Raw genomic sequence first — 15,824 nt, forward strand, 5'->3', positions numbered from 1 at the left:
TTTTAAAAATCCTTGAAAATCACCATGCAATTTATAAAGGTCTATCTAAAAGGGACATGTTCTTTTTGCATTAACTTACTTCAGCACAGGCTCCAGCACGGGAAATTAAACGATCGCTCACATAATCTATCATCCAGTCTCCAGATCTCAAGTTTCCACAGAAAGGATGGCCCAAATCATTCTTTGGTCGTATATCTCCCATCACTGACATTATTCCTGAAAGCCCATAGAAACATGGTTCTGTATTACAGGTCATGAAACTATCATGGAGAGTGGATTAAGAACCCAAGAATAAAAACAAAGGAACAGCTATGAAAGAAATTATTTTCTGAAAATATAAGACACTCCAATCAAGATGGGCTTGATTAATGGGCTTAGAAAAATTAAGATGCATATGTTTTTTAAAAAAGCGACACTCTTCTGCCCTCAGCCCTCATGCTACTCCCAGTCCTGAAGAAGTAGAGCAACAGTGGGTAACCAAGCAAGGAACATGTATTACGTTCTTGTCAACTGCTCTTAAGGTTCAGCTTTGAAAATACTCTGTGAAATGGGGCCAGCAACTGGACTAGGAAAATCTGTCAGTTTCTGTTTCTCAGAGTTTTTCTTTTTTCCAAACCATTTCTGCATCATGCATTTTTTAAAAGTCCACACAGACTAAAAGTCCACATTTTTTAAAAGTCCACATGGATTTTTGAACACATATCTCCCAATAAGCACATCTCTGTAGTCACTTTTGCCCAGTATACACATTTTTGCAAATGGTTTGTCATCATAGAATGCTTTCTGTTTATTAATTTCAATACTGTATTTTTGTACACACTTTCTTCTAATATGCACATTTTTGTCTAGAAAACTGGGTCACAAATTCCAGAGAAAGATGAAATGCCTAAGGCAACAGTGCTCCAGTTTCTTTATTAATTTGGGAAATGTACAATCTGAACAGAATTCCCTCCCATCTCTAATTCCAACATAATAGCAAAAGTGAAGCCCTGGTTTAGATTTCTGTCTGACTCATAATTTATACAGTGCTATTAAGCAAGTTTTCAAATTACAGTTTGAAGCTGGTTTACAAACCATAGTTTGTGATGTGGTGATGTCTGAATCTACAAATTACTCAGAAACCAAAGTTAGGATCAGGGAATGAAAACAAAAAAGCGGCTTTAAAACATTGTTTGCCTTTCTGTATGCCTGTACATCAAGAAGTTCATTCTGAACAGTGCAGCTGTTTAATTAAAGCTAGCATAATCCATGGTTTGTTGCAATGTCTGAACTGAGCCTGTAGCACTGACCTTTCAGGTTCTTAAAAAGATATTCCCAATTTCACCACCAGGGGCCTACAATCTTGTACAAAAATTGTACCCACGAGCAGCTGTACCTCCTTGTTCCCCATGTGCCAAGCCTTCTTGCCATTCCCCAAGGAGAAGGCCAAGGAAAAGGGAGATGCATGCATGGTTAAGCACCACTGCCTGAAGGCACACACAGCACCTTTATGGAGCAGCATCCTTGTCTCCTCCCTGCTGTTTTCCTGCTCTAAAGGATCTGGCAAGACCATCTGTGATTAAGGATCTTCAGGCACCTTGGCCAAACAGATCCCAAAGAATCTCCATTCTTTCTCTCAGTTTAGAGTCTTCAGGGATCCTGAAAGTTCAAGTTCTCAGATGATCCCATTTTCTGAAAAAGGCTTGGCACTCACCCTACCTGAGTCAGGGTGATACACCACAATTGCAAGGGCAAATGGATTGCTGAAGTCTGTATTTCACCACCTTCCTCTATCCAGAAATCTGATACTAATTCTCAGAAAGGAAAGAGCAACATAAAAGCAGGATGTTATCACCCCCACAATATGGCTTGTGGGGCATATTTGGATCACAGAACAAAGGCAAAATTTTAATTTGTGTTTGGAGAATTTAGATCAGGAATAAGGATAGCCCAATCTGTTGATCAGAAACATGTAAACCCCTATATTTTTTTTTTTACCTTGAAGGCCTGCATATTTAAGTGATGTCCAGGTTGGTATGTTATAACATCCTCCACCATCTTCCTGTTCCTCTGCATCACACCGATATAACACGTGATTTAGGTCCGCCAAGGTTAATTTTGATGCAATGCTGAGAAAAGTCAGAAAGTGCATTAAAAAGTTTTTGTTAAATTCATTTTCAGGATGAAATCTATTTTTAAATACAAAAGGTACACCATATAAAATCTATGTTGTACAACAGATGGGCCACAGTTAACAAAAGATTATCCTCCTACACATGAGAAAATAATGTGATACTTCTGCAATGTTTTCTTAGGGCCAAGCTTTATGTTAGATTTCCACTTGTTTCTGTGTATATATTTTTAAACAAAACAACTCTTGAGGAGTGTTCCCTTGCCAATCTTGTTCTGACACAAATCTGGGATTATGGGGTAAAATACAGATAGAATTAAAATCCAAATGCAATTTCTAGAATAGCTTTATTAAGATAAAGTGCAGTTCAGTTCAATCCATTCACACCGGTTCACTCAGATACGAGTGTTACACATGTTGGAGCAATAAAGTCTGGTGACCAGTCAAGTCATTCAAAAGCAGGAGGCATCCCATATCTTTGCAAGATGTGCAAAAACACATCTGCTGACGATGTGTCCTGGCTGTACATTCACTGAGCTTATCTTACTCCTAAAAAAACAACAACAAGCAAACCTTCTTTTTGATGCTAAGATACTACCCTTACCTCAGAGGTCTTAAGTACTACTTCACCTTCTGGCACTCATAAGACATTTGCCTCGTGGCTCAAGACTTATCTTTCTTCATTGTTTCCATCTTCCAAACTCTGCTGATTATATCCATCTTGTTCTTCATGTTCTCTGGTCAGCTTTGCAAGTGTACACACCTGGTGTTTAGCTTTCTCCCCTTCTGGTCACTTTCTACGTTCTGTTTCCCAACACCTTCCTACTCAAACTTCAGGAACCTTTTCAGCCCCCGGGGTGGGGAGGGGAGGGATTTTATGATTTTCTGTAAATGGCGAATTGTGGCAGGGCTGGAGGAAAGGTTACACCTTGCCTCCTGCACTGTGTCCCCTGTGTATATAACCCCCAATTGTTATTTGCTCCCGAATGGGGAACAGGTTCTTGGCACCACTTTCAGACTTGGGAGAGTTAAGCGGGGGGGGGGGGGGGGGGATTTTAACTGAGGCTGAAGGATTGTATTTACCCTTGACCCATGCAATGATTCTAGTTTGAATTAGAGCCTCCCACAAACAGAAGAATCCAAGAACTCACCACCTCAGCCTAATTCCAGGTTTCAATTTCAGTTCTTCAGTTTTTAAAAACCATGTTAACACAGTTTGAGATGCTGCTGCTGCTAGCTTTTACTCTGGTTTTATTCTGTTTCAAAAACATTTTAGGCCTTTAGGTTACACTTCATTGTGGTTTTGCATTTTAGGGTTGAAGCATTTGCTCAGCAGACTGTCTCGACAGCAAACTATTAGGCAGCAGAAATGTAACAACTAAAGGAGTTTTACCCAAAACTCTCCACTGTACTTACGTGGAAAAGGGTTTTCTGAGTATAGCTTCAGAACCATCATCAGGAAGGCTTCCAGATTTAAAGTGAGGACTGAACTGGATCAGATGATTACGAAGTACTCCTACAGCATCTTGAGCCTTTGGGTCAAGGCTAACTCTGCAAATATTAGCATGGAACAAACATTATTAATCTGGAAATCTCCAACAAAAAACCTGGAGACCAAATGGCGTAGGCAGGGCAAACAGGGACCAGGGGACAGGTGTGGGGAGACATTAGTTGGCACACAGACCTGGAAAGGTTAAATAACTGGCCACAACCTGTATTGGTTAAAGCTACATAGACTTCGGTGGGGGCACACTGCAGAGTCACAGTTTCAGTTATCAGGCAGTGTGCATGCTTCTGACAACTGTGGTCCAGGGCTTCTACAGGGTATCTAAGGTGGGCAGATGCAGAAGCTGGTCTTGCAGAGTCTTCCTAGCCCTGGATGCATCAGTCAGCTTGTTATCCCCAGAGCTCTGGTACAGAAGCCAGAAGCCTGGCCAGAATTGCTCCAGCCCAACGGTGGACTGGAGCAAGAAGATTCTCACTCTGGTCTGTCCCAAAGCCACCCACCCGATTTGCCAGCCAACATTCTGACTAGTTCCCTGAGAACAGGTCCTAGCCTGCTGCCATAGGCTGAAGTAGCAGCTGCTGCTCCCACCTGCCACTTTCCTGCCTGCCATGCAAATTGGGGCTGCTGCAGAGGCTGTGAACTCTCATTTATTACGCTGAATAAATCAGTCACCAAATAGTTTGCACAACAGAAGGTATCATGTTTTACCTAAATATAATCACACTTCCTGGTGTTAGCTTTTCAAATTCTATCTCTTGAACAAATTCATTAGGGCCTTTTGTAGCAATCGAAGCTTGCTTTATGATTCTACTTTCATTGAGCTGTCAAGAAAAGAAAAACAGCTGAATTCTGTAAACTGCTTTACTGTGATGGCTACATTTTCAGGGAAATCAAATGAATGGGGAAAAACCCCCAAAGCTACCTGGATGTGTTCTCTGAGCTCAACTGTATAGTCAGGCAATCCATTGATTGAGTGCTCATCTTTATTATAAGGGCCAGCATTTCTCTCAACAGTTCTAGCCTCAAGGACCACCTCTTCAATTTTGCCTAAAGAGAATGTAAGACAAAAGACAGCTCTTGCATATAGCTAGCAAAACATCCATTGCTATGATTAGTAGAGGAGAGAGAAAATGTGTTAGCCAGCCATGCCACATGCTAGCCATACTAATTTGAACTGTCCATTAGCCGCACTACAGAACTTCATTTTAATTTAAAAAATAAAGTTTGACAGTGAGAAGATCATATATACCCTGTGTCAAATCCCTGAGGTTTTTATTGCTAAAACTCCAGGACAAGGACATATCTAAGGCAAAAGAATGAAGGCGAACATATATCCTTCCAGCATGTATTCTGTGCCCAAATGTATATTTTAAAAGGACGCAAAGTCTTTCTTACCATGGAAGGATATTGCTGCAAGGATATCATGACCAGCCTTAAGACAAGGAATATTAATTTAATCATGATTAGTTTTATTTCTATACTACCCAATAGCCAAAACTCTCTGGGCAGTACATAATAAATACAGTGTAAATACAATTAAAGTCAACGTAACTGAGAAATAAGAGCAAAACCTTCATAAAAATTACACTAGGAATTTTAAAACCAAATTTAACAACTTAGACTACTACCTAATAACTATTTTACTTAAACAAGAAATATAATTACTGGCTTAGCACATGGACTTGCTCTGTATCATGGAGATGGGAACTACTGTAACTCTCAAAGGGTGTTCGGCAGGCCAGTGCGACTAATACCCAAGATCTAACTGGTTGCACTACATATTAGATATTTGTGGCCGCTACAATAAACCAAATATCAATGCCTGTCAGCATGAACAGGGTCTGGTAATACCTTCTCCTTTGATGCACCCTATAGTGTGTGTGCGTGTGCATGCACAGCCTCACATTCTTTCCTGAACAAAGGCTCACTTACCGCAGGGATTCCAGGACAAAAATGGCATCCCTCTTACGAAGACTGCATCATTCCATTTCAGCAGTGGTGATGCCTTAGAGCTCTGCTATGTGGTGGAATGAGGCAGTTACCTCAGGTGGCAAAAACTGGGGGCAATAACAGGATGCTGGAGCTGTGGGTCATTTGGCCTTTTCAGCAGCCCCTAGACTAGCCCGCTGCCTTCATATGCAGCCAAAGATGCTGCCCCCTAGCTATTGTATTACAGTACGCTTCAACTGCCAGTCCACCTGGGCTCTGTACCTGGAATGGGAGGGGACACCATCTTGTTCTTTGCTTCAGGCAGCAAAGAATCTTTGCCCAGCCCTGAGTTCTGCTCATGCTTCAACCCTGTCCCTCAATCAGCATTTGAGTTCTGTCCATGGAGTGGGATGCCATCAATTTTATGGCATAAAGTACAGGGGTATATTGAGGAACACGGTAACACAGCAGAGTTAAACCTGATCCACTGTGGCTGATGCTGCCTATTGCATGGGGAGATGAGAAGAGGAGGGGAAGAAGAAGAAATATGTTGAGATACAGTGTGCTGTAGTGGTTCAGACTAGGACCAGGAACTCCAGGTTCAAATCCTGAGTGAGCCGTGGTTGATCTTGGGCCAGTTGCGATCTCTCAGGAATGTAGAGAAAGACAGCAATGGTAAGAAGACTCCTAACAGGCGTCCCTTTTTTGGCAGAAAGATGAGATATCTACTTAATGAACATTATCATCAACATGAAAGCTGTTCAATATTGATAATGTTACCTGGAATACACATCTGAGGAACTTCTTGGCTATAGAAGGATGTTTTGGGATTTCTGAAGGCTGTTCGGGAAACAGCTACAACAGACTGATGTGTGTTAGGACAGTGCCTTGTTACAGCCACAATATCCTCATCAACTTGATCTACGAATACCTAAAATTATTTTTAAAAAACCCGAGATTATTCATCGTACATGATTAATTACCATGTCAAAAATCATTTGCGTCCTAAGGCAAATGTTCAGAAATCCTGTACTCCTTTAATTAGTATCACATAGAGAGGGCGGGATGTTCAAATTATAGGAGTACCCCAAAGTCATCTGAATTTGAGTACAGGTAGGCTAAGTCACATTGCAAGTACCATACAATTTTCTAGGTTTATAAATACATTTAACATCTGTTCCCTTTAACCAAGAACCAAAACAAGATTAATTAAGACTAAGACATGAGCAAAGGACAACACAATGCCTTTGGTTGAAGAATTTACACAGCTTCCTCAGTTTCCACCCAGTTGTCCACTCATTATCATGATCACTGCCTCTTTTTGCTGCCCTCTGGAAATGACCCAGTTCTTGCCTGATTAAAACCTTTAGCTCCAAGCTCTTGATGCAGTCTATTTATAGCCAGCCTTCCTGCTATAATTCCAGTTTTGAAGTTAACACCCCCAGGAGTTGAAGGCGTTGCTGCTGGTTGCCACTTGGGATAGAATCGCTCTTCAGAGACCACAGAAATCTGCAAACAAATGGAAAAGGAGCAATTTGTCATTGTTCCATGCTCAAAAAAATTCAAAGGTTTCTTCTTACACTGTGGTATCCGTTTTCCAATATTGCAGAAGTAATATTTATTTAAAACATTCATATATTGCTTTATCAATGATTAAAAGCAGTTTACAAATAAGTCAAACTACACATGCATTCAAAACACCCGGCAAATAGCAGTACAATTAAAAACCAGAGAGTTAAAGATAAATTAAGATGGTATGTTTTTAAATGCCTGGATGAACATAATGATTTTGCCTGTGATGCAGTACAGGGGGTGCCTGACATATGTTCCTGGGGAGGACACTCCACAGCTGAGATGTTGCTCTGATGGAAGTGGTATCTGGAGAAGGGCCACTGGCCAACAACCTTATGAGGTGGGCATGTGAAGATGCACTCCCTCAAATTCCTGGACCAGCCAGAAGTGAACAGGCCATCACTGAATCATCCACTTTTAAGCGGATGTGATATGATATGAGGCAGTCAAAAGTGGCTGCTGCAATTTTTACTAACTGAAGTTTGTCAACCATTTTGGGTGGTTCCTTGTAACGTACTGTGGGAAGTCTTATGAATGTAAGAAGAGCCATGCTGGATCAGTCGAAAGACTGATAGCCTGGAATTCTGTTCTCACAAGTGCAAACCAGAAATAAGCACATCTGCAGCCTGGCCCCTCCCTGTTATGCTCTCCGCCAGCAGGGTTATAAAAAGGCACACTGGAAGGAATGTATAGAGCCACCATGACCAACAGCCATTGATAACACTGTCTTCCAGATTATCCCTGCCAACATGTTTGAGATACATATTGCTAAAACACATACCTGATGTGGGACTAATTCATCGTATCCTCTAGTGCTTCCTGTAGCACAGCAGGCCATGGAAACAATGGTTGAGCTGGGAAGGGCATCATAGGCAGATCGATGCTAGCAGCAAGAAAGGAGGGGCAGGAAACACAGTCAAATCCAAGGCCCAGTGTTCCATATGCATTAAAAACGGGATTTGCATGCTGTTGTAGCAAGTGGACTAATGAAATCACGCGGGTCCCCACCTACACCCTGGACACAGAGGTTGCAATCCTGTCTGCTGTGAGCATCTGCTCTAAGTGTACGTAGAACAAGGCTTGTGTGAACTGATTCACTTGAAACTGTCCAATATATCAAATATAGTCAGCAATCCAACTTATAAAAAGTACACGATTGTGTCACAAAGGTCACTGCTGGGCATGTTAACAGAATTGCAATCCTATGCAAGCCAGCTGTGCTGGCTGGGGGGGTGTAGTCTTTTTTTGGGTCTAAATTTGTGCCTTTATGATATTTAACATTTTAATTGCAGGCCATAGTAATTTTTGTCTTTTGTCTATGAGAAAACAACACTACTACCTGCTGCTAAAATATTAAAAGCACTTAAATCCCATACACCTTGAAGTAGTATTATGAAGTCCTTATCGTTTAACATTTACAAGACTGCCAACACAGCCAATAAAACCTAACCAGTAGAGACCCATTTTTAAATAGGTACTTTGCTTACCTGAATTGGACATTCATTATCGTGTGTAATGTCCATGAAGAGTGCATGAGCAATAGCAGGAACTAAGGGCCTCAAACGTGGCTGAACAAAAGACCCAACAGGCTCTCCTCCAAAGCGATAAACTAATCTTCCTTCTTCATGACTGTTGTATGCACTCATTGCCTCTACAGAATAATAATTATAATTATTATACCACTTAATAATATCACATATTATACCACTTAATATCACTTACTTGGTAACACCACTTACTGGAGCGCCAATACCAGAGTGTAAAACCTTAGCCATAGCAGCCAAATGCCCCCTCGAAAACTCTTCTTTTGGAGCTGCAGTGTTCTCCAGGAAGCCAAGTCTTATGTCTGTGGCCTGTTCTCCTTTACCCCGAGGGGAAATTGTTTTGTGCAGCCGCCCTCCCATTTTAAAAGGCTGCAATGCTTAGAAAGAGCTTTAAGCTGAAGAACATTTTGGGGTAGGGCACTGGGCCTTTTGCCCTTTCCCTACCTATCTCTGGAATGTGGCCTTGATTTATATGGAGAATAAATCATGCATCAGACATTTGGTGGGACTGCAGAACTAATGACATCTAGACATTCTTTAATATGCATTCCAGCCACTGAATTTTTTGATAGCTATTGCAGTGGGGACCAATATTCCAAGAACAATTACATAGAGCCCTTACGTGCTATGAAGACTATCTGCCTTGCTTCCCGTAACAGAAAGAGGTTAATACTCAAGCCAGGTGATACTGGATTTACCTACAGACAGGACAACTCTGAGGTTTAGGCATAACTTTTTTATTGTTTTGGCACGGAAACACTGGTGGAATATGACAGGGCTGTGCTCAAACCCAAGGCTTGCTTCTTCTTACACTAGAAGAGCAGCCTCTGAATAGGCCCAGAGTCAGCATGCTATGAATGGACTATGGAGGAAATTACTGGATGTTCTTTGCCAGCTGATAAGGTGGGTGGAAGAGGACCATGGAAGCCACCTTGAATTCCTTTCAAGAGGAAAAAAGGTGGGATACGTAATAAGTTTGTCTGTTTATCATCCGTAAAATGGTAAAACCCTAGTATTATACAAGTGTAGAATACAATACTTTAGACTAACATGCAATTAGTAATAAATTTGTTAACAATTACTAAAATATGTATTGCAAGTTATTCAAAGAAAGACCATATACTTATTTCAGATTGGAATTTCAAGGCGTGGCATGTTGTGGTAATGTAAATTAATTTAATTTTTTTTAGCAACTTGGATAATTGGACAGGGAGTAAATTCTAATGGATTTATAAGAAAGTGAGTATTGTTTGTAGTGTTTTGGAATAGTAAATTGTTGTTGTTAGTCGTCAAGTCATGTCCGACTGATCGCGACCCCATGGACAACATTCCTCCAAGGATATAATACAATCAAGTGTGTTTGCCTCTTTTAGTTGATTCATGAAAGCAGGGAATGGAATATTATACTTAAACAGTGGAGATGAACAATTAAATTACACTCCAGCAGCAGATCATGCAAACTATATAACTAACCTTGTGTTTTATATAGTCTTTTATTCATATATAATGTATATCTGATAATAGTAATAGCAATAATGATGATAATAATACATAGAATATTAAAAATGTAAGATTATAAACCAGCTCTTCATATATTTTAATGCATAGCCTGTCCCTTAACCATGCTTAAGGGGCAGGTAATGTGCCACAGACTCGCTTCTCCTTGCAAGTAGGAGATGGAGGATTAAAGGTGATATTGACACCAATCTTAAACTTGCTTAACACTCTCCAGGTTGTATCTTAACCAGGTGCTCCCATTTTCAAGCCCTGGTTAGCAACATGGAATGTGGTTAGTGCCAGCCATGCTTAAGATCAGTGCTAATGCAGCCACTGAGCAGGGAAAGAGCCGGCCAGAAGAAGAAAGGACATGGATTTCAGCTCATCTCTCTATCATGATTAAGAGATAGGTTATGTTATATCTGTAGCAATCAAGTAAGAGGGATCCACTGGTCATATAACAATACAGTACAAAATTATATCTTACATGCGCGCGCGCGCGCGCGCGCACACACACACACACACACACACACACAATCATACTGCGAGTTACTTGGAAATGGTCATTGCTACAATTGTCTTACATAAGATTCTTCTCCTAATACTTATCACAAAACTACTATTAATGTGAAAGATGCCATACTGTTAAATGCATTGTCTTGTATTTATCAAAAAGGGATGTGAATAACATTTTACGCATTGGTGTCCTTCCCAGTCAGCATATCATGCATAATCTCAAGGATAAGATAGCAGTTGAAAGCAAGCCTACCTCTGATTAAAGAGCTAATGCCCAGTTTATTCACAAAGATATTGTCCAGCTCCTCACTTCCAGTGAACAGTTCAGCCACTATATACAAGCTGGGCCGCAATTTCCTAGCTGCATCCATCATGTACTGCAAAAAGCACAGCCAAGGAAGCCACAGACAGGAAAAAGGCAGAACCGAAGAAAAGAAAGGATGCAAGGCTAGGCATGGATTTGGGCAACAGGGAAAATGCCATGCAGCAAAACAAAAAGAGGAACCCAAAGGAGTAAGAACCAAAAAAATTCATTTGTGAAGAGACATGAAAGTTAGGACAAGCCAATGAATTGAGAATTAGATGCAAAAAAGATAATAACCCACAGAATAAAGAAAGAAAAAGGGAAGAGGGAAAGGCATTTAAGTGGGCAAAGGACATAAGAATAAATATAAATAAAAGACAAAGTTAGTTCCACATAAAGAGCTTTTGACTAACATAACACAGCAATCCTGCAACAAACCTTTCAGGCATGGGTGGGGGTTTTTTGGGTACCTCTAATGAGACTGGTAATTCCAAGGTGGTTGACAAAGACATTGTCAATGACCTCACTGCCCGTGAAGAGTTCAGCTATCACATAAAGATTAGGTCTGACTGACCTGGCTGCTGCCAACATCTCCTACAGATCATAACACATTTTTAAGAACAGTTTTCTCATGACAAGTGCCCTTCCTATATTGTATGATCCTGGTGCTACCCAGATAGGGCAGTGGTCTCACAATAATCTTGAGAGAGAAAAGGTGGGATTTAGCCAATGTTTGACTCTTCCATTGAACTCAATGGGGCTTAAATGTGCTCAGCTTAGCTGGATCCTTGTAACAAATGTGTGTAGACCTCCCTAAAATGCATAGTATTTATTGTAAGTTATGCAAAGATTAAATCAAAGTTGAAAATCCTTACTGTGGACATCAATTCATAAAGTTCTATTGACCGCAAAGAAGTAATGCTCTTTTGGAGGCTTTAAAGATATGTGAAATAAATTTCATGTTTTTGTTACTCTAGGGGGAAGGGTATGCCAAAGTATATGAGATTATGCTTTCATCTGAAGGGATAGTCATTCAATTTAACTGGAAAAAAAAAAGAAATTACAGGTTTATCTACAAGGTAAGTTACCCAATGGAAACACAACAGACAATATTTTAACACTGAACTAATTTCAAAACTGGAAACTAATTCCAACATTCTCAACTGTGAGAAAAATTACTCTTTTTTTAAAATTCTGGAAAAAACATTTTATACAAATTATTATACAGTCTCTACAGCTACTATCTTGCCTGGGCAAGGGGAAATTGACCTGTTAATCTAAAAATCTGTAATTTGGAAAATGTTTAACTGAGGGAACGCCAAAAATTGAAATATCAATGCTAAGCTTGTATCTAACAATATTTTGTTACAGTGGTTAAAGCTTTGGTAGAGGAAGTATCTGCAAGGTGTACTCAAATAATTTCAAGGAACATTAATAAACAACTACTAAATTTAAATCAACTACTACATTTGTTCAGATTGATCAAAAAGTCAAGGGATAAACCTTTGACAGCTTCTCTAACTTAGATTATTTCATAATATTCTATGTTAAAATGGATTCAGAGTTGCAAAAGTTTATAGACTGAGGACTGTTCTGGAGGGCCACTCCACACCATCCTACAACTGTTTACACATGTTTCACAATTTGCTCAAATGCTAGTTTACCATTTTTTCTATATCATTTCTAATTATGTTTAACCACTACTTATAAGACCTATAATTTGCATTCCAATTGCAACCACTGCTTTAATTCATTAATTTCATTTATGCTGCCTTTCCTCCAAGGAGATCAACATGTTGTACATGCCTCCTTTGCTGTGTGCTTATCCTCACATCAACCTTTTGATGATGGACGGAGAGCGTAAGCGTCTCCCAAGGTCATCCAGTGAACTCCACAGCTTTGGGGAGATTTGAAACTGGGTTTCTCCACTCCTAGTTCAATGCACTGAAGACTTAACGATTCTAGCTCTCTAATGAAACAGTGCTAAACCGTGGCACTGTTCTCTAAAGCAGGGGTTCTCAAACTTTTTAACCAGGGGACCAGTTGAAAGGGGCCAGTGCCGGACGCGGGCCGGAAAGGTGGTGCCGGCAGTGCGTGTGGGCCGGCACGGGGGTGGTGTGTGTGGGCACATGCGCTGAGGTGGGGCACAAGGCATGGCGAGGTGGGGGTAGGCACGTGCCGCAAGGTGGGCGCAAGAGGCAGCGGCTTGCTTGCTTGCTTGCTTGCTTGCTTGCTTGCTTGCTTGCTTGCTTGCTTGGAGATCGTTTTCTCCGAGTGAGCAAACTGCTGCCTCCCTACGTGCAGGGCAAAGTGGGCAGCAGCGGGCGCGCATGGTGGGTCCAAATGGGCATGGTGGACCGGATCCGGCCTCCGGGCCGTAGTTTGAGGTCCCATGTTTTAAAGCAAACAATGGAAGGAGGGGAATCTATACACAAGAGGGGAGGAGAGACACCATTTATGTCCATGTCCTGCTCCCAGTCTCTAAACAGTGAGGGATGGTGCTGACAGTGTTCCCAAAGTTTCATTAAATCCAGCTACTCACTCTTAGCATACTTTTCAGTGTTTTCAATTGTACAGTGTTGGGAATAATTTTGAATCACTGAAACAGAGCGAGTCAGAAGGGGGCTTCCGGGCCATCTAGTCTGACCCCCAGCTCCAGCCGGCTTCACTAACAACATGCCCACCATATGCATGTCTAGCCTATCTTTGAACATCCTCACCGATGGGGCCTCAACCACCTCTCGTGGAAGCTCATTCCATACCCTCGGGGTCCTCACTGTCAGGAAGTACTTTATAATAAGACATCTTGGCTCCAATTTTCTTATTCAGAATCCGTGTGGAACAGGAAATTTTTCCATCACCTACAGCGTTTTCCATATTCTGCCAACGTACCCTACCCTTATTTCACACAAAAATATGAACTGTTTTAGAGTGACACCAGCTTCACTGATATGTTGCTTTACTACTAAGAGGTATAGCTGGATTTATGAACCAGGACATTCTAGTGAATTCACAAGATAAATTCAGGGAATCCTGATGCACCCTCCAGATGTTTTCAGCTAAACATCCAGAATTCTTGCCAGCCAGAATTCCAACAACTGGATGGAGCTTCTGGCAATCAAAGTCAAAAATATATGGAAGGCATCAGGTTGCTGATGGCTGCCTTACAACTTTCAAATATATTTTTTTAATTTAAGACATGCCTATGCACTTCCTTTGTATTCTATACTTCCTGTTAGGAGAATGTGTGGAGTGGTACCATATTTTTCCTCCTCATTACAACACTATTGTGTACATTATATGCAGAATGCAGTCTCGGCTGAGCAGGGATAAACCCAGGCTTGGGTCCAAGTCCCATACTCTAACCACTACACCTCAAAAATCATTGCAAAAAATCAGCAGTTGCAATCCTATGCACACTTACTTGGGAGAAAGCTCCATTCAACTCAATGCAGATTACTTCTGAGCAGATATACATAGGATTGTACTGTCAGGCTGCAGTATTTCTCATATTTAGGAGTAAGCCCCATGACTACACTTGGATTTACATTTGAGTAAGATGCACAGGACTGTGCCATACCTGTGCATAGGCAAGAAAACAACAGCTTGCCCACTCCTAACCACCCATAAACATCTAAAACCTAGGAAGGTGCTAGAAGATCACAATTAATTTGTGATGAAAATCAGCTGATGCTGACAGAGATTTCAAAACTGGTTCCACAGTTATTTCCATAAGCTATGGAGAGACTTTATTTTTCTATACCTCAGCTACATTAAGAGGCGTAGAGTGACAGTTGTCAAGGCGTACTCCATGGAAATATTTAGCAGTAATTTCAGTGTATTTTTTCATGTGAGCCCAGAGGTAAGGACAGTCTTCGGGTTTATTCCCATAACGTAGCTTCACACTGTCACCCCAGCAAATAAGCTCTCTTCTCAGGTAGACATTTGAGCCTGCAACAAAGAAAGATATTATGTATTTAGGTACAATATTGTAGTTGTGGCTTTTGACATTTTTACCGATGTTAGAATACAAATTGCTTCAACTTACATACAAATTACCAAAGGCATTCAATGAAAGTACAGGTACAGAAATTCTTAGGGTTTAAAAATTAATAACCTTGCATCAGTCTGAGACAATGCCATTGTAAGTGGCATTATAAACCTTAAAATATTTAATAGATAAAACAAAGAGCTTAGGTTAAAGGAGCATAATGAACCACAGAAGGATTTCTCCTGTCTTAATTCATCTTTGTATAAAAGTACGATTTAAATTTATCTGTCAAAAGCAAAGCGATAAGTTAGTATGGGCTGATCAAACAGTACAGATCTAATTGTCCTTCCATTAGCAGGAGGCAACAGAAGCAAGAATCAACCACTTGATAGGCATTCCGCACCACTCTCTATCCACACAGAGCGGCAACATTTGAATAGAAGCCACACAGATTAAATCCAATGGAGACAGACACAAATCACAGTCTATTCTCAATTTTTCTCTTGGAAATTGTCCTTGTGAAACAGGTCTATGAGAAAGGATTTAACCACATTAGCCCTTACTTGAACATTACGGCCTCCCAGGGGCAGCCTTTTTTTATCAAAGGAAGGATAAGCAAACCATGTACCTTGACACAGGAAGGTACATTCTTGGTCCCACCATGTGAAAGCATGCCCTAAACAGGTTCAGATTCACTGCCATACCACCTAACATGCAGCTGGAAACACTTAAAGGCAGGAACTGGTCAATCACTAGCACAGGTAGTTTTTATTCCTTCCATAAGGCTGCTTATAGGAAACCTGAATTTTATTAAAAATCTCTTGAGAACTACTCAAGCATTACAGTGGCTTCGT

General features: G+C 40.7%; 1 protein-coding gene across 4 annotated transcripts in view; it reads right to left on the minus strand.

The window, feature by feature from the left end:
- AGL (amylo-alpha-1, 6-glucosidase, 4-alpha-glucanotransferase) overlaps positions 1-15,824 on the minus strand; it is a 45,873-nt gene that overhangs the window by 14,837 nt on the left and 15,212 nt on the right. For 2 of the 4 annotated variants that reach the window (XM_044432261.1, XM_044432260.1), the window contains exons 12-23: positions 14,743-14,930; positions 11,450-11,573; positions 10,929-11,123; positions 8,606-8,769; positions 7,900-8,001; positions 6,900-7,055; positions 6,327-6,477; positions 4,540-4,664; positions 4,326-4,438; positions 3,527-3,661; positions 1,978-2,108; positions 80-216 (exon numbers count right to left, since the gene is read on the minus strand). In XM_044432261.1, the coding sequence (XP_044288196.1) occupies positions 80-216; positions 1,978-2,108; positions 3,527-3,661; positions 4,326-4,438; positions 4,540-4,664; positions 6,327-6,477; positions 6,900-7,055; positions 7,900-8,001; positions 8,606-8,769; positions 10,929-11,123; positions 11,450-11,573; positions 14,743-14,930 (1,721 nt within the window). The remainder of the gene's footprint in view (positions 1-79; positions 217-1,977; positions 2,109-3,526; positions 3,662-4,325; positions 4,439-4,539; positions 4,665-6,326; positions 6,478-6,899; positions 7,056-7,899; positions 8,002-8,605; positions 8,770-10,928; positions 11,124-11,449; positions 11,574-14,742; positions 14,931-15,824) is intronic. The other 2 variants (XM_044432264.1, XM_044432263.1) reach the window with 2 other exon arrangements.

The sequence above is a fragment of the Varanus komodoensis genome, unplaced genomic scaffold (genome assembly GCF_004798865.1).
Source record: "Varanus komodoensis strain SLA01 unplaced genomic scaffold, ASM479886v1 scaffold24, whole genome shotgun sequence".
Taxonomy (NCBI): Eukaryota; Metazoa; Chordata; class Lepidosauria; order Squamata; family Varanidae; genus Varanus; species Varanus komodoensis.